At 37.2% G+C, this 21,953-nt stretch overlaps 1 protein-coding gene across 7 annotated transcripts in view; it reads right to left on the bottom strand.

The window, feature by feature from the left end:
- The window catches only part of BCOR (BCL6 corepressor), a 115,923-nt gene that overhangs the window by 28,489 nt on the left and 65,481 nt on the right, over window positions 1-21,953 (bottom strand). For 4 of the 7 annotated variants that reach the window (XM_032219181.1, XM_032219180.1, XM_032219187.1 and 1 more), the window contains 5 exons: window positions 15,226-18,045; window positions 14,557-14,610; window positions 13,856-14,039; window positions 10,117-10,392; window positions 9,448-9,801 (listed from right to left, as the gene is read on the bottom strand). In XM_032219181.1, the coding sequence (XP_032075072.1) occupies window positions 9,448-9,801; window positions 10,117-10,392; window positions 13,856-14,039; window positions 14,557-14,610; window positions 15,226-18,045 (3,688 nt within the window). The remainder of the gene's footprint in view (window positions 1-9,447; window positions 9,802-10,116; window positions 10,393-13,855; window positions 14,040-14,556; window positions 14,611-15,225; window positions 18,046-21,953) is intronic. The other 3 variants (XM_032219184.1, XM_032219186.1, XM_032219183.1) reach the window with 3 other exon arrangements.

Here is a 21,953-nt window from a genome sequence, read left to right as displayed (position 1 = left end):
TGACACATGAGAAACATGTGACAACAAGCAAATATGTCCCATAGCCATATTTTCAATATAAAACAATTCATTACTGCTACTAATCTCTGAACTAAATGAATGACTAAAGGTTGCTTTTAGAAGTATTCATATGCATATTTCAAAGGCCTGCCACACTTTTAAGATACTGGACATATCTAAAATTTTGAAAGAAGCACAGTGCCATCACACAATGACTACCTCAGACGTGCAAGTTCTGCAAAGAAACATAATGTGGAGAAGAGCTGGTGTCTTAGACCCAAAGTAAACCTCATTCTGATGAATCCAGGTGTTGTTCCACCAGAAACTCTCTTTACAAAAATGAAAAACAGGTAAATAAAAAAATGAAGCGATTTTTCCAGGAACCCTACCACAACATAATGGTCTAAGCCTCCAAAACACATTGCTTACAACCTACAATTTTTTCAAATTCAACCAATTGTTCTTTTTCACACCTGGAACATAATCTGTGCATTCCAAAAATTCATCTTTCTCAAAACGTTTTTTAACATACAACCTCCCTCCCCCACAAATCATTTACATTCCATTCCCATTCCATTCTAACCATAGTTTTGCCTTTTTTTATAATCCATCCTATGTTTCTTACTTTTTCTATCTGTTCTTCCGCTATACTCTACCCACCATCTCTATTTGAAGCATGATGGAGTACATGTCTTCATTTTTTTTTACCCCTGCAAAACCATCATAATGCATAAACCAAGGACTACCTGTATTGGGAAAATTATTTGTTTTCCATGTGTTCATTTTCCATACGTTTAATTTGAATGGAGAAATGCTGACATATGTAAAGGAAAACTCACAGTAACTTGAAATAGCAGAGCTGAACCTTCTCGGTACTCTACAAAATAGGCCTACGATTTTACTGACTTTCACAAGATATAGCCTGATGTTAAAACTTAGGAAGATAAAGCAAATCAGCCTTCTCAATACATACACTGTTCTGAAAAACAAAAAAAACTAATTTCACTGGAGTAGGGAAGAGCATTATGTCCAATGTCCTGATTCTCTGAACAGGATTCTTTTACTTCTTAGCTAGATGGAAAACACATCTTTCACAAATGGCATTTGTAGAAATAGATTCATGTTTTGAAAGTATAATAGAAGAACTTTGTTGGGTTCACCCTCTGTACAGCCTCTGTACAGTGATCAGCCTCTGTACAGGTTGCATTTAACAACTGGGCAGGGATAATAGCTGCAAAAAATTATGCAAAATAGGCAGGAATGTGTTAACTGCTCAGCAAGGTCAGGATTAGTTAGAGTCTTTTCAGATTATATTATTCTTATATTATTGCTATATTATTATGTGGTTAATCTTTCGTGAGATTCATAATCTTTGGGGCTGGTTGGTGGCTCAACAGCTCGAGTCCCAACCAAGGACCTAGGAATTGTTAAGGTAACGTCAGAGGATATAAGTTGTTCCAAGTAGGTGGTTTTTTGTAGTCAGAATGTTCACGTCTGTACTTCGTGATTTTTTCTTGCTGTTTATCTTCAATTCATGCATCTCCAGGTATTGCAATGTCAATGAAACATACTTTTTTCTTTTCAACTATTCTTATGTCAGGTGTGTTGTGGGCCAAGTGCCTGTCAGTCTGGATTCTGAAGTCCCACAAGATCTTGACTTTCTCATTCTCTAAAACCTTCTCAACCTGATGGTCCCAGTGGTTTTTGCTCTACTCAAATCCAAACTTTTGGCACAATTTCCAGTGAATGGTCTTAGCAACACGGTCATGGCATTGTAGGTAGTCAGTTTGTGAAATTTTGCTGCACCCACTGATGAAGTGGTCAACTGTATCGTCTTTCTCATTAGAGAGGCGACATTTGCTGTTGGTGGTAACATGTTGAATTTTTGCCTTCATGTAGTTTTGGCTAAGGCTTGTTCTTGAGCTGCCAAAATAAAGCCTTCTGTTTCTTTTTTCAGTGCTCCTGATCTTAACCAGTTCCAAGTTAGCTTTTGGTCAGCTTTGCCTTCAATACTTTTCAAGTATTGGCTATGCAGAGCTTTGTTTTTCCAATTTTCAGCTCGCTTCTCAATTACTTCTTTCTTATATTCAGCTTTTGACTTAGTTGTCTTTAAAAGGCCTCTTTTATTTACTTCCTTAATCATTGATTCTTCACTTTTCTGGATGTAATCATTCAAGCTGCGTTTTTCTTCTTCCACCGTCTGTTTTACTTATAGGAGACTTGACCACCCTCTGCTCTTGGTAGATACAATTGGTCAACATCACTTTTAGGGTGCAAAGCATGATTCATTGTCATAAGCTTCCTTATTTTTCTGTCCAAATTGTCCAACTCCATCTGGGTCCAGTCAATTATTCCTGCAGAGTATCGAATCACAGGTGTAGCCCAGGTATTTATGGCTTTTATGATGTTTCCTCCATTCAATTTGGACTTTAATATCTTGCAAATTCGTCAAATGTACTTGGCTGAAATTAATTCCTTGACTTTATTATGCATTAAGTCAGAGGCCTCTAAAATCCCCAAATACTTGTAGCCTTCTTCTGGTTTTACTGCCTTTATCATTTCTTCATTCTCAAGTTCTATTCCATCATCTTCTATGACCTTGCCTGCTTTGGTTCCCATTGTTGCACATTTGTCAATTCCAAACTGCATACCAATGTCTTGGCTAAATTCTTTTGTGCTTTCAATTAATAAATTCAGTTCAGCTTTTGTTTTACCAAACAGCTTCAAATCATCCATGTACACCAAGTGCAAAATTTTCAGTCCTTTCTTTGCAAGTTCGTATCCATAGTTCATCTTCAAAATGATTGTCAGTGGTAGCATTGAGAGTATAAAGAGTAGGGGTGAAAGGGAATCGCCCTGGAAAATGCCTCATTTAATTTCAACTTCACCCAGTTCTTCTTCATTAGCTATAAGCTTCGTTTTCCAGAGGTTCATTGAAGTTTCCATGAATTTTTGTATGTTGCTGCTGATGCCAAAGATTTTCAGGCATTTCTTGATCCAGCTATGGAGAACTGAATCAAATGCTTTCTTACAGTCTATCCAAGCCATGAACAGATTGGTTTGTCTTTTCTTTGAATTCTTTAAGATTAGTTTGTCAATCAGCAGTTGGTCCTTTGTTCCTCTTGCATTTTTGCAGTATCTTTTCTGTTCTACAGGAAGCAAGTATCCATAAATTTGGTTTGCAATGATATCAGTAAGGAGCTTGTATGTTGTTGGCAAACAGGTGATTGGCCTATAGTTTCTCGGGTCCTTTCCTTTTTCTTTATCTTTTTGGATCAAAAAATGTCCTTCCAGTTGTCATCCATTCATCATTTTCAGGTGTTTTTAAGATCTGGTTCATTTGGGTTGCCAATCTTTTGTGCACACTTGTAAATGCCTTTAACCAGAAGCCATGTAACTCATCTGGTCCAGGTGCACTCCAGTTCTTCACTTTTCTTGACTGTCTTTGCACCATTTCTTTTGTTATTTTCACATCTTCCATTTTTTGCACTTTAATAGAATCTTCAATCTGTTTGATCCATTTTGCATTTCTTTTTTTTTTATAAATTATTTTATTTTTTTCTTACATAAACAACACATACCCACAACAGTGGAAAAAAAAAACAAAGCAAAAAAGAACAAGAAACAAAACAGAGGGGGAAAAAACCATCATCACATATAGCATGTCATTTAGTTACAGGTGTTTTAACATTTATCATTCTTATACATTTATTATTTCATTTAATAGGTAATATACGGTTTGGGTTGCTTTGTTTACCATCCTTTTATGTTGAGATGGTACTTCCGCCAACCCAGATATAATTTAGTATCATTTCTTATTCCCTTACCTTTACTAGTTTATCCTAACTATATTTCCCCCCACAGACACACTTTGTATATACACAACTATTAAAAAAAACCACAAGTATATGTTATAAAAAAGTATATCAGCAGGTTACAACAAGTTTTTGTGCATCTCTTCCATTAATTCATATTAATTCAAATATCTTAACTCAAATGTTTACTATATTAACATCATCATACCTCCACTTTTAATTGACTACAGTTATTTAAACATCCTTCATCCTTAACCAAAGATTTAATCCATAACCACATGCTAGCATTTCATTTACTTATTTATAAAATCCTCCATTAACATCAAATCCTCCTATCCTGTTTTAAATATCCATAATATTTAATACCAAAAATTTCATCCTCCATATATTTAATTTATTATCATTTCCTTTCTTTATTTAGTTATATCCTATATCATAGCATTTTCCCCCTATTAGTTAAAATTTAATTGTATATAATTTCATTTTATTTTTTATAATAATTATTATTGTGATTAATAACCTTTATATATAGTCCAAAGATATTTCTAACCTTCCCTTCTCATATCCAATTATTATTTATCATAGTAACTCAACATTATATACATTACTATCATTATCAATTATTATTCAACTATACCTATTACAAATGAATTTAACTAGGTTTAACTAATTTTAAATTATACTCTTCCATCTATCAGCCTGTGTCTCTCCAGTAACAGAACAGCCTTAAATCTGTTGCCATTCGTGGATCCAGTTCTCCAAACATCTTTATGAGCAAGTCCATACGAAGAAATCTTTGCACCTTTTTGCTTATGGTGCCTCTCATATAATGCTGCCGCCCTCTTTTTATTTCCTTTATCAGCTTGTCTTTAATTCTCAGTGGTGGTATCAAATGTTTTGCAGATGGTATTTCATAAAGTATGAATTCTTTAATGCTTCTCACTCCTCCTGCGCCCTGTCTTTCGAAGTAAATCTTCTGTGTGGCTGCTCCCCCTTCAGACATTCCATCTTTTTCTCCCTCAGAGGTAAACCAGTTGCCCCGAATATCAGCAAATTGAGAATCTTTATCTCTGACATCCTTAGTTTGTATTTGAAGAACATTCTCAGTTTTCTCCTTGTATTTTGTTGCTAAAAACACCAAATAATGCAATTTTCTCTCAATTCTATCTTGTGTGGCAGATAATTTCTGTAACGCTGAAAAAATCATTTGAATAGACGCTTGAATAGACGCCATGTTTGTACGCAGTTAGTATTTTTTCTTGAGAGCTCTGAGGTATTTGCAAATAAACGCAGCAAATAAATGCATTTCTGTTGTGGTTCTTGTTGTTTTCTCACAAATTCTTCCAGAATTTCAAAGCTTTCTCTTTATCAGGCTTTTTATTTGTTGGATTTGGATTTGGATTTTGGAAGTTTATTTATATGCCGCCCTTTTCCCTGGGGGGACTCAGGGCGGCTCACAATCCAAAAGGAAAGGGGGGAAAACAGACTTTTTACATATAAGACAATACATAATTAAAACACAACATTCATACCATTCGGGTGGGTTACAATCTTAGCCCCAGGCCTGACGGGATAGCCAGATTCTGAGGGCTGTGCGGAAGGTCTGGAGGGTGGTGAGGGTACGAATCTCCATGGGGAGATCGTTCCATAGGGTTGGAGCTACCACCGAGAAGGCTCTCCTCCGCGTGGTTGCCAGTCGGCATTGACCAGCAGAGGGAACTCGGAGGAGGCCTAATCGATGAGATCTAATAGGTCGTGTGGAGGTAATTGGCAGTAGGCGGTCTCTCAAGTACCCAGATCCACTACCATGGAGGGCTTTATGGGTGACAAGTAGCACCTTGAAGCGTATCCGGAGATCGACAGGTAGCCAGTGCAGCTCGCGGAGGATAGGTATGTGGGTGAAGCGAGGTGCACCCACAATCGCTCGCGCGGCTGCATTCTGGACTAGCTGAAGTCGCCGAATACTCCTCAGGGGCAGCCCCATGTAGAGCACATTGCAGTACTCCAGCCTAGAGGTCACAAGGGCACGAGTGACTGTTGTGAGAGCCTCCCGGTTCAGGTAGGGGCACAACTGGTGCACCAGACGAACCTGGGCAAATGCCCCCCTGGTCACAGCTGACAAATGGTGTTCAAAAGTCAGCTGTGGATCCAGGAGGACTCCCAAGTTGCGGACCCTGTCTGAGGGGTGTAATGTTTGACCCCCCAGCTTGAGAGATGGAATACTTGCCAAATTGGTGGGAGGGAAACACAACAGCCACTCGGTCTTATCTGGGTTGAGCACGAGTTTGTTAGCCCTCATCCAGTCCCTAACAGCTTCAAGTCCCTGGTTCATCACGTCCACTGCTTCATTGAGTTGGCACGGGGCGGACAGATACAACTGAGTATCGTCCGCATACTGGTGGTATTTTATCCCATGCCGCCGAATGATCTCGCCCAGCGGTTTCATGTAGATGTTGAAAAGTAGGGGGGACAAGACCGAACCCTGCGGCACCCCATATGTTAGGGGCCTAGGGGTCGATCTCTGCCCTCCAACTAACACCGACTGCGACCTGTCCGAGAGGTAAGAGGAGAACCACTGCAAAACAGTGCCTCCCACCCCCACCTCTCGCAGTCGTCGCAGAAGGATACCATGGTCGATGGTATCGAAAGCCGCTGAGAGGTCAAGGAGAACCAGGATGGAGGCATAGCCTCCATCCCTGGCTCTCCAGAGGTCATCGGTCAATGCGACCAAAGCGGTTTCTCTGCTGTAGCCAGGCCTGAAGCCGGACTGGAATGGGTCAAGATAGCTAGCTTCCTCCAAGGACCGCTGGAGCTGAAAGGTCACCAACTTCTCAACAACCTTCCCCACAAAGGGGAGGTTGGAGACTGGACGGTAATTGTTAAGAACGGCTGGATCCAAAGATGGTTTCTTCAGGAGGGGTCTCACCACCGCCGCTTTAAGTGCAGGGGGGAAAGACCCCCTCCCGAAGGGAGGTGGTAACAACCGCCTGGATCCAGCCCCGTGTCACCTCCTTGCTGTTAGCAACCAGCCAGGAGGGGCACGGGTCCAGTACACATGTGGAGGCACTCACAGCTCTCATGGCCTTGTCCACGTCCCCAGGGGCAACATCCTGAAACTCAACCCAGCGATGGTCTACCAGATTATCCCCCTGTGCCTCGGCTGGATCTGCAGAATCGGAGTCCAACTCCGACCGAAACCGAGCAACTTTGTCCGCTAGAAACTGGACGTAATCCTCAGCCCTACCCTGCAGGGGATCCTCCGTATCCCTCCTATTTAGGAGGGAACGGGTTATCCTAAACAGGGCGGCTGGGCGCGACTCAGCGGAGGCGATCAAGGTGGCAATATAAGTTCTTTTTGCCGTCCTAATTGCCCTGATGTAGTCCTTGATGCACGATGTTAGAAGTGCTCGGCTCGATTCGGATTTGTTGGATCTCCACAAGTGCTCTAGGCGTCTCTTCCGGCGCTTCCTCTCCCGGAGTTCCTCGGTGAACCAAGGGGGCCTCCTGGATCCACAGCCTCAGAACGGCCGTAGTGGCGCAATCCGGTCAAGAGACTCCGTCGCTGCCGAGTTCCAGGCAGCAACCAGAGTCTCCACCGGACTGTGGGCGAGAGTATCAGGAATAACCCCAAGCTCCGTCTGGAACCTCAAGGGGTCCATAAGTCGCCTGGGGCGGAACCACCTGGTCGGTTCCTCCTCCCTACAGTGGAGGTTTGGCCTCCGAAAGTCAAGCCTCAGTAGGCAATGATCTGACCACGACAGGGGTATGATCTCACTGCCCCTCAGACCAAGATCACAAGTCCATCTCCATTGTTACTCCATCTCCATTTTCTAAGCTTTTATAAAACTGGTGCTGATTTGCTCTGAAGTGTGAGTTTTCCTTGAACTGAGTTACTCGGTTTTCATACCTTTTAATCTTTTCAGCAACGGCAACAACCCTCTGTTTCAGCTCTTCAATTACTACCGCAATCTCCTTATTCTCCAAATCGCATCTTACTTCCAGGCTGCTTTTGACCTGCTTGTTCTTTAGCTGACCTTGCCTTAGGTTCTTCAAGTTGCTCAAGTCTCTACCAAATTTTTTGATCTTCAATTCCATCATCATCATCATCATCATCATCATCATTATTATTATTATGTTAATCTTTGATGAGATCCACAGCCTTTGGGCTGGTTGGTAGCTCAACAGCTCAAGTCCTAACCAAAGATCTAGGAACTGTTAAGGTAACATCAGAGGATATAAGTTGTTCCAAGTAGGGTGGTTTTTTTGTAGAATCAGAATGTTCAAGTCTGATAAATTTAAAATTTCCAAATAGCGAGGTAGCCCTTTAGGTATTGCTCCAAGAGCTCCAATTACAGTCGGGACAACACACAATTTCTTTTTCCACAGTCGCTCAACTTCAATTTGCAAGTTCCGGTACTTTGTGATTTTTTTCTTGCTGTTTATCTTCAATTTGTGCATCTCCAGGTATTGCAATGTCAATGAAACATATTTTTTTTCTTTTCAACTATTCTTATGTCAGGTGGGCCAAGTGCCTGTCAGTCTGGATTCGGAAGTCCCACAAGATCTTGACTTTCTCATTCTCTAGAACTTTCTCAACCTGATGGTCCCAGTGGTTTTTGCTGTAATCAAATCCAAACTTTTGGCACAATTTCCAGTGAATGATCTTAGCAACGCGGTCATGGTATTGTATGTAGTCAGTTTGTGAAATTTTGCTGCACCCACTGATCAAGTGGTAGACTGTCTTGTCTTTCTCATTATTGTTGTTGTTGTTAGATATGATACGATTGTTGTTACTTATAGTATTTAAATTATCACCTTTTTATATAAACTGCTTTGGAGCACCTTATATTTCTGGAAAATGAAGTTCACAAGTAAACTAACTGACTAAATAGGAAAGAAAAGAAAGATGTGGTAAGGAATCTTGCCAGTACAAATTAGACACAAAGAACAAGAGATTCAGGACATCATCTGTCACTTCTCCTAACATAAATCAGATAAAAGCTGATGTCTTTCTATCTCCCATCTCCCTGAACATGAAGATTTAGCTCAGAAGTTCAAAACCTAATGGAGCAGCCTATTCCCATGAGTGATCAAAGATTCAGAACATTTTATACTTGGTTTAATTTTAACCCATTTGATATAGTCATATTTTATAAAATCTCTTGCGGACATTTCTTGAGGACATTTCATTATCCAACTAGGTAACATCATCATCATTAGCTCAGAGCACTAAGAGCTCCACAATAAAATTAAACATTTTCAAGTGATCATTATCATCCTTGCTATCATTATATAAAAATTGTTCAGGATTGTTTCTAAAAAACATAAACATAATCATCTAGGATATTGGTTTTAAAATAATTAATACTATATCACACTTTACAAATTTGGCAAAACAAACACAACTAATTTAATAGTGTTTCTTAAATCTTTCACATAGGAACAACTGATGTTATAATACACAATGAAATAATTACATTAAATATATTGTTATATTATATTATTTTATGTTATGTTATATTATAATATAATTATATTATATCCCCCCCAAAATCACTACTGATAACTTCTAGCACTGGTGGCAGCATGCGTCACTAAATAATGCTAAATTTCCCTAGTAATCTCTGCATACCTGGTTCATTGTCACTTGTTTTGAGGGACTCTTCAGACCAACTTCTATTGCTTTTGACCTCTGACCTTTTCTTGGTGTGCCTTTCTTCTGTGCAGTCTTTGACCTTTGCAGTGGCCTCTGGCTGAACAGCCTCAGCTAAATCTTTCCTGCTTTGCCGGCCCAACTTGCCGGGTGGGGATCTCTCTGGTGATACCTGCTGCTCCCATAGTTCCCTAAGATGCTGCAGATGACGCTGCTTTTTGGGATGAAGCCCTGTTAATTCAATGCACACCTTCAGGTTGGTCACCTCATTACAATTGGGCTCTTCTAAGTGGTTAGAGGAATTGTTTGTCATTTCCCTCTCAGGCCAGTCATCTAATGGAAAAATAACTAAAAATTAATCAAAAGGCCCTGAACCTGAAACAAAAGCTATAGTTCACTTGTGGGGCAGATTTTTTTCAGCTTCACCATTACACTTGAATTTTAAACATTTTGCTCAGAAAGGGGTTGCATGCATACAGCCCTTTGCATTGTCCAATGATTACATTGTCCAATGACTTAGTTTTTAACCTTTCAAATTTCCAAATATAATTCAGGGAGAATTTTGGATTGGTAGAATCAAGGCTATAAAGGGGGATGTAATTCATTTCACAAACTATGCCTTAAAACAGACCAACTGGGGTTGATTACCTTTAGAGGTCTTCTTTTTTCCTTTTGATGCAAATTCTTCTTCCGGTTCTTCTACAAAGTTTTCTTTAGGGGTTCCATTATTCTGCATGTTCTCACCAGAATGTTTACGCTTTCGGTCCAGATGGTGGCACGGAACCTGGCTTATATCTTCTAAAGATTGAACATTTGTCTTTTCGTACACAGTAAATCTCTCCAAACAAATATCTGTAGGAGAACTTTTGTCCTCAGGAATTTCAGAACTCTGATCATGGATATTTTCTGTGTCATGAAAATAGCCTTTAAATAAAGCCACATTATTAATTTGGTTAGTTTGCTATGCAATAATGCATTTGATCTCTTTTTAAAAAATCTAGTGTAGTGACTATTTTCCTCCCTCCCTCCCTTTCTCTAATCTAAAACACAAATCTTTTTCAGGCTGAATATTAAGAGATCTGTACAAAAACCAATAGGAAAACCAAATTTATAAAAACTTTACTAACACTTCACGAAACTATTATTTCACTAGGAAAAGAAGTGGTTACAACAATATTGCCTGCCTGTAATAAAAATGCGGACCAAAAAAATATAACTTTATAAAATAGATCCGTAATCTGAGGTTCCAGGTAGCATGCAAAGATTTTGAGTAAAGTCCCCCAAACTTTAGATAAGGCTTTTAACCCTTGCTTCCAAACTGAAATCTATAATATAATTCTGTAGGAGGAGGAAGTTACTAAATACACAACTGGCAAGATAATATACAACTGGCAAGATTTTCATTATGTTTTATATGAAATAAATTCATATGCAAATGAAATCAACTGTAGTTTTGCTCTGATCCCAGCCAGTGTTTTTTGCAGTACAGTCCCCATCCCATCACATCCTTCAAATAAATAGCACAGTCCTTGGGTGGGAAAAAGCTCAGCATCCTTTTTTAAAAATGTAATCTAGATCAGGAATGGAGATGGTCTGTGGACAGAATGTAACCTAGCAGTCTCTCCTGTTATGCACTAACTCTTCCCATTATTCCCATACTATCAGCTCTTTTCCCACTGAGAGGATTAGGAAATTACATACCTTCTTATCTTTTCTCTAATATCTAGCCATTAGTTTATCAATGAAGAGAGCAAGGCAAGGAGACTGGAGAAAGGTATTTTGACTTTAGCCTTATACTTTGTCAGCCTACAATTCTCTGAATTATGGTAATATTCATACAAGTGTACGCATTGGGTATCTAAAATATTTCAAAAGTACAATATAATTCCATATGTAGTTCAACGCCTATATGTCATTACTATTTTTCTTCCAGAACTTTGCCAGTCCTCTCTCAGCCCAACCAACATTCTAGTGTTGTTATAGGAAAAACAGGAGGCAAGAATACTAGAAATGTTTGCCACTTTGATTTATATATAAATAAAAGCAGAATAAAAATCTAATAATAGTAACAACTTTTATTATTTTACCAAACTATGCCAGACACACAAGGCCATGAAAACTGATTTGATATTTTGTATCCTTAACATTGCCCTAAACCTTAAATGTAATGCTATATATACAATATAGCAAAATTCACTTTGACATATCAGTTATTTCATATTGCAGAAATGGATCTAAACAAACCAAATTCTGTATGAGAAAAATACAAAGATGAACCTTGAAACTACAATATTATTTCCCCTTTCTCTTAGGTTCATATGCCTTTTTTATATTTTTGTGATTCCAGGTATTGTGTGATTTTTTAAAAAAACATTCTCTCCTTCTATTTCTTCCTCCTGTCTTGTTTGTCCCATCTCCCACATTCTTCCTTTAATTTATCTCATCCATCATATTATTGACTTAACTTCTTCCTCTTTTTTAAACATGCCTTATTTTTCTTAGCATCCCACTAAAATGGTTGTTTGCAAAGCAGACTTGTCAAGTATAATCCTAAACTCAAGGTTGACTCAGCCTTCCAAGGTCAATAAAATGAGGACCCAGATTGTTGGGGGCAATATGTTTGCTGACTCTGTAAACCACTTAAACAGGGCTATAAAGCATTGTGAAGCAGTTTATAAGTGTAAATGCTATTACTATTTACTCTAAAGCAGGCATGTCCCACCCATGGCCCATAGGCCACATGAGCAGCTAGTAATGTGGCCCTACAAGATAATAGAAAATATAAAAAATAAAGGGAGTTTATTATTTATATATATTAACTATATTACATATTTCATCTGCAATCTAAGACAATTCCTCTTCATTCAATGCAGCCTAAGCAAGCCAAAAGGTTGGATAACCATGCTCTAAAGTGTACAGTCTGTGGCAAATGTTTTAAGACTGTAATCTTGCAGAAGTTATAAACTTCAGGAGTGAGGCTACTTTAGAAAAGGAAAGTTTTAAACTGAGTAGTTTTACAGCTGCAACCCATACTTATTATTGGGATACTGGTAACAAGAAGTATTATGTACATCACCTAAAACTTTTAAACAAAAAATGGTATAAGGTCTAAGAAATAAATATGTATTTTAAGATAAAGCTATTTTTGTTTGCTTTTTTGTTATCTCCAAGTCATAATAAAGGCAGTAAGAAACAGCCCCAAGATAAATGTCTGCAAATCTTTGCAACTTCTTTTTCTATTAAACAAATGGTATAGTTAGCACTTTAACCCCTTAACTCTTATTTGATCTCTGTACAGATGCATTATTTAAAAGACTGTATTTTAAGGTTTTACCATTTAGCAAAATGATGTTTCATTCCTATCAATTGATAACCCCAAAACATGGAATATGACAAGATCTAGATGTGCATTTTTATTCAGCCCAAGATGCTTAATGTTCACTTTTATTCCAAGACATTATATACATATCCCTCAATAATTTGGCACCTTTTATACTATATAGCATTCACAATAACATTTGGTATCAAGGAATAAGTGGAAATGGGTGCTGGATTGTTTATTTTGAAAATTTCTACTTTCTGATTAATTTTAAGGTTTCAAGTCATAGGATCAGTCTGAACATATATTTGATAACTACATTTTATAGAAACAAAGCCATTAAGTTCCAGAAGAAAATATGTAATACAATAAAATTAACTGGATAATCACATTATACCATGTTTCTTTATGCATGCACTGCTTCTTAAAATTATTTCCAAATATTCCTTGACCAAATACACATTGATTTCAGTCAACTGATATTTATCTTAAACTTATGCCATGATTGCCTTTTATTCAAAGACAAACAATATCCTTATTGTTTGAACTTTGGTACCTTTGATAGGGGCTAGTTCTACACTTAATCCTGTCACTTGCTATGGCCTGCCCAAATGCATGAGAGGAGAAAAAGTAACTGCTTTTCTTTTAACTTACAAGTATCTTTGTGTTTTCTACACTCACAGAAAACTTAGCTGAAACCGAATGCAGCCATAAAAAACGCAGACAGAAAAGACACTATAAACAAGCCCTGGATAGCAGCTTCTGGAACAACAAAATCTTTTCAAAGAAATTCACTGACATTACTCAGACAGAGGTCTCCTTATGTTATATTAACAGTGCTTCAAAATATTTTTTAAATTGGTAGGTGAGTATATGAATCATAAGCAACATATCAAAAAGGTAAGGAAATAAACCAGTAAAGTGTAATTGAATTTCCTATTGGTTCAGATATTCAATACATCAAATAAAAAAGTTATATATATACTAAGTACCCCAACTATTCATCTCCCTTTTCAGCAAGTAAATTAGTTCTCCACCACAAATCTACTAAGACTAATGTATGCTTACATCTGCTTTTGTCATTTGGCCCAGCAATGACAACTTCTGAAGGGACAGAGTTGGGCTTTTTCTCATCATTTCCTTTCAAGTTTTCCCATTCTGCTTGGTTGAATTGGCAGATCTCTGAGTCTTTGGTTGCTACATGGCCTTCTCTCTCTTTCATCTCCAACTCTGAGAAGCGCATCATTGCACGCTAGAAAGAGAAATGATATGAAAAAATACTCACAATAAGAGCTACTTTATTTACCTTACCTTAAATGAAAGTACATTCAAATGAAAGTGCATTCAAATGAAAGTACATTCAAAATGAAATATGTAATGCATAAAAATTGAGATACATAGATTTGAACTATGTATAATTACAAAAATGTAAAATCTCAATATGCAAATGATATTGTGTGTGTATATGTATGTTTATATATATGTATGTATGTATATATATATATATATACACACACACACACACATATACATACATACATACATACATACATACATACATACATACATACATACAGAGAGATGCTATGAAGTTGTTTGTGTATAATATAGGCAAGCAAACACACATTTTGAAAAATATAACAAGCAAAATAGAAAAACAGAACAATGAATAAAGACGATCATGGCCCACAACTTCCCTCTGTGTGTTTTGAAATGAAATTTTAACTCAAACTTTTAAGAGTCTAATAATAAAAATTTGAAGAACTGACCTCACAGTAAGCAGCAGGTAGACATAAAATACTGTCCTCTTGTAATCCTTCCATCTATGTAATTAAAATGGGCACTCAATGGATCATTTGGATAATTTCATCCATTTTTATAAGCATCAACCAATTCTCTTAACAATGCAAACAATTTGGCTTAACTCATCTTGTCATAAATTGTAAATTTAACCTACAATATTTGCTGTCATTCAACATTAAATTCATTAAAACTTTTATTCTTTTATGCTATGCTTTTGCTTAGTAAAGAAGTTGCATTAATTTACCAAAATGCAGCTCCTTTATCAAATGCCACATTCAGAATATTAATTAGAACCTTTGCCATTACTGTACAATGCTGGCCAAACAAGCTGGCAAGCTATAAAAAAAACTACCTATGCAAATAAGAAACACACATTTTTCAGCTCTTCATTATTATATACTTCTTGAGATTAAATTATTTATTATTTACATTTGATTTGTATCTATTAATGCTTAACTTCCTCTCATCTCATAGCAGTATCCTCATATATGCAAATTTATCATTAATTTTGTCAAAAGACTTAAATTTGTAATATATACATACATTCTCCCAACCCACAAAACATCTCCTTTCATTCTCAACTGCAATTTTATAAAGCAAATATTGTTTTTGGTAAGTTATTCCCAGAGACTCACCTGTAAGGCCCGTTGTTCTCGACTCAGTTGACTAGAATCTGCATACAGTTCAGTTGTAACACACTTGAATCGGTCACCTACGTAACCAGCAGAGTTTGCTATTCTCTTTGCTAGCTTAGATGGCTTAGGTTTCAGGAGTTTGCCATCATTAGATTCCATACCCTCAGTCCCATCTTTGGCATATGTCTGATTGATTTCAACATTTGACTGTGCATTTCCCATGCAAAGCTGTTTGGCATCATCTGGCATTTTACAAAAAGACATAGCCAAGCCATCATTCCCATGAGCAGTCTCTAGAAACACAGAAGAAGGGGGAATAGTCGATCTCTCTCTATTATGGCTTGCTGAGAGATCATCTTTCCTTAAGTTGAAGATTGATGGGTGTGGATTGTGAACTTGCTTAAAGTTGTACACTTCATGGAAATTATTTCTCCCACATTCTTCTCTCATTACAATAAAATCTCTATGCTGAAAGACTTGTTCCACCTTGTGCTTTGTAGGGTCATGTATTTGATTACCATTTTCCATAGGAAAACTCAGATTTGTCAGACCAGTTTCACCTTTTGCATCTTGCTCATCTCTCAATTCTGCAAACACAAGTTTATCACTTTTGGTACTATTTTTATTATGACTTGAACTTTGGTGTGATTTCACATTTCGCTCTGCGAGTACTTCAAAGTGTAACTTTGTGCTGGTTTCTAGCATCTCTGGCAATCTGTTTCTCAGAGCAGGATCTTCATAACGGAGCCTCTCATGTGATCTAGATCTCCTTTCTAATTTATCATCTTTTAGCTCAAGAGCTGCATGGGATAACAACATTGGATGCACCATTCCCATACCCAGTGCATCTTGATATGTCATAAAGTCACCACTGCTAGTTGGTAAGCTGTATGGAATAGTAGGTTTAGGAGCCAAATGCCCAGGGAAAAGACTGCCACTAGGTAACAGAACCGGATGAGGATATACAGGTCCTTTTCCATGTAGAGACAAAGGACCTAATGCTAAACCATCTGGAATTGGATATGGGAGATAGCTTCTTGGATAGGGCAATGGTGGAGATCGGAATGCTTCATTTGGAGAAAAAAATATGGAACCTGGAGCAAGAGTGTTTTCATTTGCTTTGAACATAGGTTCTTGATTATTGCATTTAGCTGCCTTATTACTATGCTTTGATGGTGGTGATGACAATGACAATGACGATGACAATGATACTGAAGGTTGTCCTATATGCTGTATGACAGATGCAGTGGTTTCTACAGAAATGTTAGTTTTTGGACAATCTACATTAGCATTTGGAGCTGGAGAAGCAGATGCTGGGCGACCTTCAGTTGATAAAGAGCCTGAAGTATTATTAATTACTGTTTCCGTACCTCCCATCCTAGGGCAAGAAGAACTTCGTTGTTGAGGTGTTACCCAGCCGGGGGGTTTGTTTTTCAACAGAATGTTTTTGCCACTGTTATCTTCATTAGGAGCTGGACCAGGAACCACCCAGGAAGAAGGTGCAGTGCTAATTATCTCAGGTCTATAGACAGGACAACCATTTCCAGGAGAAATAGTTTCTTTTGGAAGATCACCTCCAGGTAAAACCAATCCTCCTCCAGCCCTGCTATGAACTAACACAGTTGGTACCATTTTGTTAACATGATCAGACTTGGTTATTTCTGTATCAATAACTTTTGATGACAAATCCAGGGGTTTGTCAATGATATCTTTGGTAATAGTTTGCTGCTTTTCTAATAATTGAGGGGATCTGCTATCTTTCTGGTCATGGCCTGTTTTCCTTGCATGCACTGCAGGTTGCTGAGAAATTTCATTTAGATCATGTGCTTTGGGAGCTTTCCCATTTGAGACTCTGGAAGAAAATTCACTGCTTACATTCATATATGGCTTGGGGACTGCAATTGAAGGAGAGGTTGAAATTCTGGAAAAGTGTTTGTGGAACTCTGAGTAAGTATCTCCAACCTGTGTTGGGAGATGCATTCTAGGCCTGGGTGAATGTGACAGCAAAATAGAAGGATCAGCTGGCATATTATTAGCAGCTGGCTTACCAGAGGGAACTCTGGGTGGTTTACTATTCTGAATATGTAGATAGGTATGAGAGTCTATGGGATTTGCTGGACTTACTCCCATCTTCCAAGATAAGCCTTTATCTGGACAGTGTCCCAAAGGGGGAATTGCAGGTGATGCTGATGTAGCCGAGATCCTCATCGGTGAAGTTAATGATGATGGAATGTGGGGAGCAACATAATGAGAAGGTGGCAAGTATAAAAAACGTTCACCATTTGTACATACAGGCGAATAAGTCACATGCTGTGGCAAACTAAAATTGGACTGCTGAGGTAGTAAAGCCTTATACATATTCAATGAATACTTATTTGGTGATTCAAGAAAAGGATAAATAGCACCCTCCATATAAGGATTTACCCAGGGTAGCCTTAGGTAACTAGCACCATTGATGCTAAGAGGATTTTGTTTGTCACTTGAGCTTCTGTCCAAGCCTAAGGTCTCCCCAGTTGAAACAGAACTCTTTTGTATTCCAGGTGGTGTTTTGTAAAGAGCACTGAAGCCATTTGGGTTCTTTACAGCTCCATTTTCAATTGCTTCAGTGGGATTAGACTTGAACTGTATCTCTGAGTTCCTTTCAGGACCAAATCCAAGGCCAGCAATAGCACTTGTAGCATCCCGGGTCTTGTCTGAGCCAAGTCCACATAAATTGGAATAGACAATACTACTGGGGACTCTAAGTCCTTCCCGCATAAGTCCAGAACGATCCATAGTCAGAGCTGCAAGGCTGTCAATGTGATGCACAGCTGTTGTATCCTTTGAGGAATAAAAAATAATGTTACTTTGGCATCTTAATGAAAATTATAATCAAGACTACAGTTGGTATTTTTAATCAATGGGAACAATAGCCTTTCTATCATTAAAAATAATTTACATCAATAAACATTAAAAAAAAACATTTAAAAATTGTATAATGTTTCACACAGGAATGAAAGAAGTCTTCTTTTGTCAACCAAGTTTGATTTTTTTTAAAAAATTAAGAATAACTTGACAAGCATCCAGATCCTTTTCTACTTAGCAAACATCTATGTAGATACTATCTTTAAACAATAATCTCTCAAACTTTTTCCTACAAATGACACATTCATAAAAATAAATAGATTTCAATAGTCATATATTTATCATCTGTGGTCCTTTTTTAGGGGGATCATTATAGAACAAATGTCAATGCACTGGTATACATATCCATGTATCTAAAGTAACAAATGAGAGAAAATATCCAAATAATACTTTTAAAATTTCTCCTTACCAATTAGAATAAATTCCAACTGTATACAAACACTTAACAAAAATTTCCATGAACTCAATAGGATTTACTGTAAGTAAATAAGTATAAAGTAGCATACCATTATAACTTCAAAGCCTACTAATTCCTAATAGGATATAACCTGCTGTCTGTGAAGATTCTCAGTCATCCAGGTCATAGTTGTGCAAAGGTGCTTTTTCAAAAGGCTGGACTAGTTTTTTTCCTTGAAGAAGAGGAAGCTAGCTAGGCACTCTCAAGATACTTAGACTGTAGTAAGAGTTCATATCCAAACTTTTACAATTATCAATCACAGAATTCCTAAGTGTGGGATGGGTAATTGTAATATTATTTGGAACTACTGTAACTCTTCATAAACTAGGTATATCATAGAATAAGAGGCCTTAGGACTAAATCTAAACAAAATATAGCATGGGAAAGTTTTACCATAAAGCCTTATTCATGGCACAAAACAACTGTTGACTTAACTGAACGGTCCTTCTATGTGTGCTGCGGGAGAACTTTGGGTTAACTTTGTCCATTAGCCTACAGACTAAGTTATGAAACTGTTTTTTTTTCTTTTTTTATTTATTCATTTTTCTCCAAATATACTTTTTTATTTTCCATTTTCATAACATACAATCACATGTATACTATTACATAGCCAGTATCCTATTGTATTAAGTAGTAATTACATCAGTTCCTCTTGTCATCAACGCCCAGGAAGATAAAAACCCATTATTAGCTCTTCTGCTCTCCATACACCTCTTTCTTCTACCTCTCTCCTACTTCCTTCCTTCCCTCCATCATCCTTTCCTAGTCTACTTCCCCTTCCTTTCTCCTTCTCCTCTCTCTACATTCCACTCCTTCTTATCCTCCTCATCTTCCCCCCTTACCCTCTCTCCTATCCCTCTCTTCCCATCTTTCTTCTCTCTTCTGCTTCCCACTCTTCCTCTCATTGGTGTATTTCCGCTTCTGAGAAAACTCCAATCTATGTTGATGGTATTCATGCTTCCATATCAATATACTTAACCTATCTTAGTTTTAAAGAAAAAATAAGAGAAGACAGTATACATGTGCAATCATATTACATTAAAATTTAACACTCCTCGTCAAGCCTAATATACATCCCTCCCTCCCACCCTGCCTCCCAACACCCCACCAGCCTTCCCTCCACCGACTTCCCAGAACCCATACACGGTATAAATCTTTAACAAAAACAGTCTAAAATATATTGGAAAAAAGAATAGAAAATTAATAACATCTTTACATTGAACTTAGCACCTCCTTGCAAGGCTAGCTTTAAACAATTTATATCATTCCTGATCTTAATTATAAGCTATCTGGAATTTCTTAGTCCCATATTTATTTTGTATATAATCAATCCATTTTATCCTGTCTCGTTTATATCTCTCGTTTGAGTGGTCCTTAAGATATGCAGATATTTTAGCCATCTCGGCTAAATTTGTGACTTTCAATGTCCATTCTTGAATTGTAGGAAAGTCTTCCTTCTTCCAGTATTGCGCCACCAACTATCTAGCTGCAGTTATTAAGTGCAAACTCAAATTAATCTCTACAGCTGTACAATCAGTAATTATACCTAACAAAAATAACTGAGGAGTAAACTGTAAGTCTGTAAGTAATTATATCCTGTTTTTGTACTATGTTCATATTTTCTATTGCATGTCTAGGAATTGCCCACATGGGTATCTTATCATTTAAATTGTACTGATATTTTTTTCAAACCCGCAGTAAAGCATTCCTTAAAATATGACTTTTAAAATTCTTGTCCACTTTTTTGTTATATAGCAGGTAAGCATGCCAGTCATATACCAGATCATACCCCTCGATATTAAGTATCCTATCATTTGTTAAATCAATCCAATCACTAATTACAGATAATGCTACTGCATCGTAATATAGTTTTAAATTGGGTAATTTCAAACCTCCCCTCTCATGCACATCTTGCATTATTTTTAGTTTTACTCTCGGCTTCTTTCCTGCCCATACAAATTTATTAATACCCTCTGCCATTCTAACAGGTTCACATCTTTTTTAAGTATAGGTAGCATTTGAAAAAGAAATAAAAATTTAGGTAAAATATTCATTTTCACTGCTGCTATTCTTCCCAGCAAAGATAACTGTAACTTTTCCCATTTTTTCATCTCTGTCTGTATACTATGCCAAAGTGGTTCATAATTATACTTATATAATTTCCCATTTGAGGTTGAAATATGAACTCCTAAATATTTGACTTTCTTAACTATTTCACATCCTATCATTCCTTCTAGTTCTTCCTTTTGTTTAGTATTCATATTTGTAGCTAGTATTTTTGTTTTCCCTAGATTTATTTTAAATCTTGACACTTGACCATATTGGTTAATCATATTCATTAAGATCATACTAAATTCCTGCGGTTGAGTTAATATTATAATCAAATCATCCACAAAAGCACGCACTATTCTTGCTGCCTAATCTTAATTCCCTTTAGGCCCTCCAAGCCCCGTATTTTATTCAGCAATATTTCCAAAGTTATAATAAACAGTAATGGAGACAAGGAACAACCCTGTCTTGTACCTTTTTCAATTTGAAAAGAATCTGTTAAGCTTCCATTAACTATAATTTGAGCTGTTTGCTGTTGTTATATTGCTTTAATTGATTGTAAGAAACGTTCTCCTATTTGCATTTTTTGCAGTGTTTTCAACAGGAATTGCCAATTAACTCAATCAAAGGCTTTCTCAGCATCCAGAAATATGAGCGCGGCAGGAATTTGGTTATTCTTTCCCAAATATTCTAGAGCATTAACTATTAATCTTACGTTACTTCTCATTTGTCTCCCTTGAATAAAACCTGTTTGATCATTATGAATCAATTGTTGCATAACCAACATTGACCTATTTGCTAGTATTTTAGTAAAGATTTTATCATCTACATTAAGTAGTGAGATAGGTCTGTAGTTTTTCGGTTGGGTAATATCTTGGTCTTCTTTGGGTATCAGGGATATAAGAGCTGTCTTGAATCTTATTAAATAATTCCTTAAGAGGTTCTGCCATTCCTAATTGTAGATTTTTATAGTAAGCCACTGTCAAGCCATCTCTACCAGGTGCCTTCTCTGCCTTTAACTGCTTAATTACCTGTAAAATTTCCCCCGAAGTTATTGGTTGATTCAGTCTTTGCCTCTGCTCTTCTTTAACTATGGGTATTTTTTCTTTATCCAAGTATCTCTCTATATCTAGACCATTAATTTTGTCACCCTTGTACAACACTGTAAAGAATTCACGGAAGACCTTTTGAATCTCACCCTGTTGAAACACTTCTTTCCCTCTGTAGTGCAATTTGGCTATGTTACGAAATTTCTGTTTTTTCTTAATCTGATATGCTAACCATCTACCAGATCTATTTGCATTGCAAAAAGTATTAT

The sequence above is a fragment of the Thamnophis elegans genome, chromosome 6 (assembly GCF_009769535.1).
Source record: "Thamnophis elegans isolate rThaEle1 chromosome 6, rThaEle1.pri, whole genome shotgun sequence".
Taxonomy (NCBI): domain Eukaryota; kingdom Metazoa; phylum Chordata; class Lepidosauria; order Squamata; family Colubridae; genus Thamnophis; species Thamnophis elegans.
This window is presented reverse-complemented; position numbering and strand designations above follow the sequence as displayed.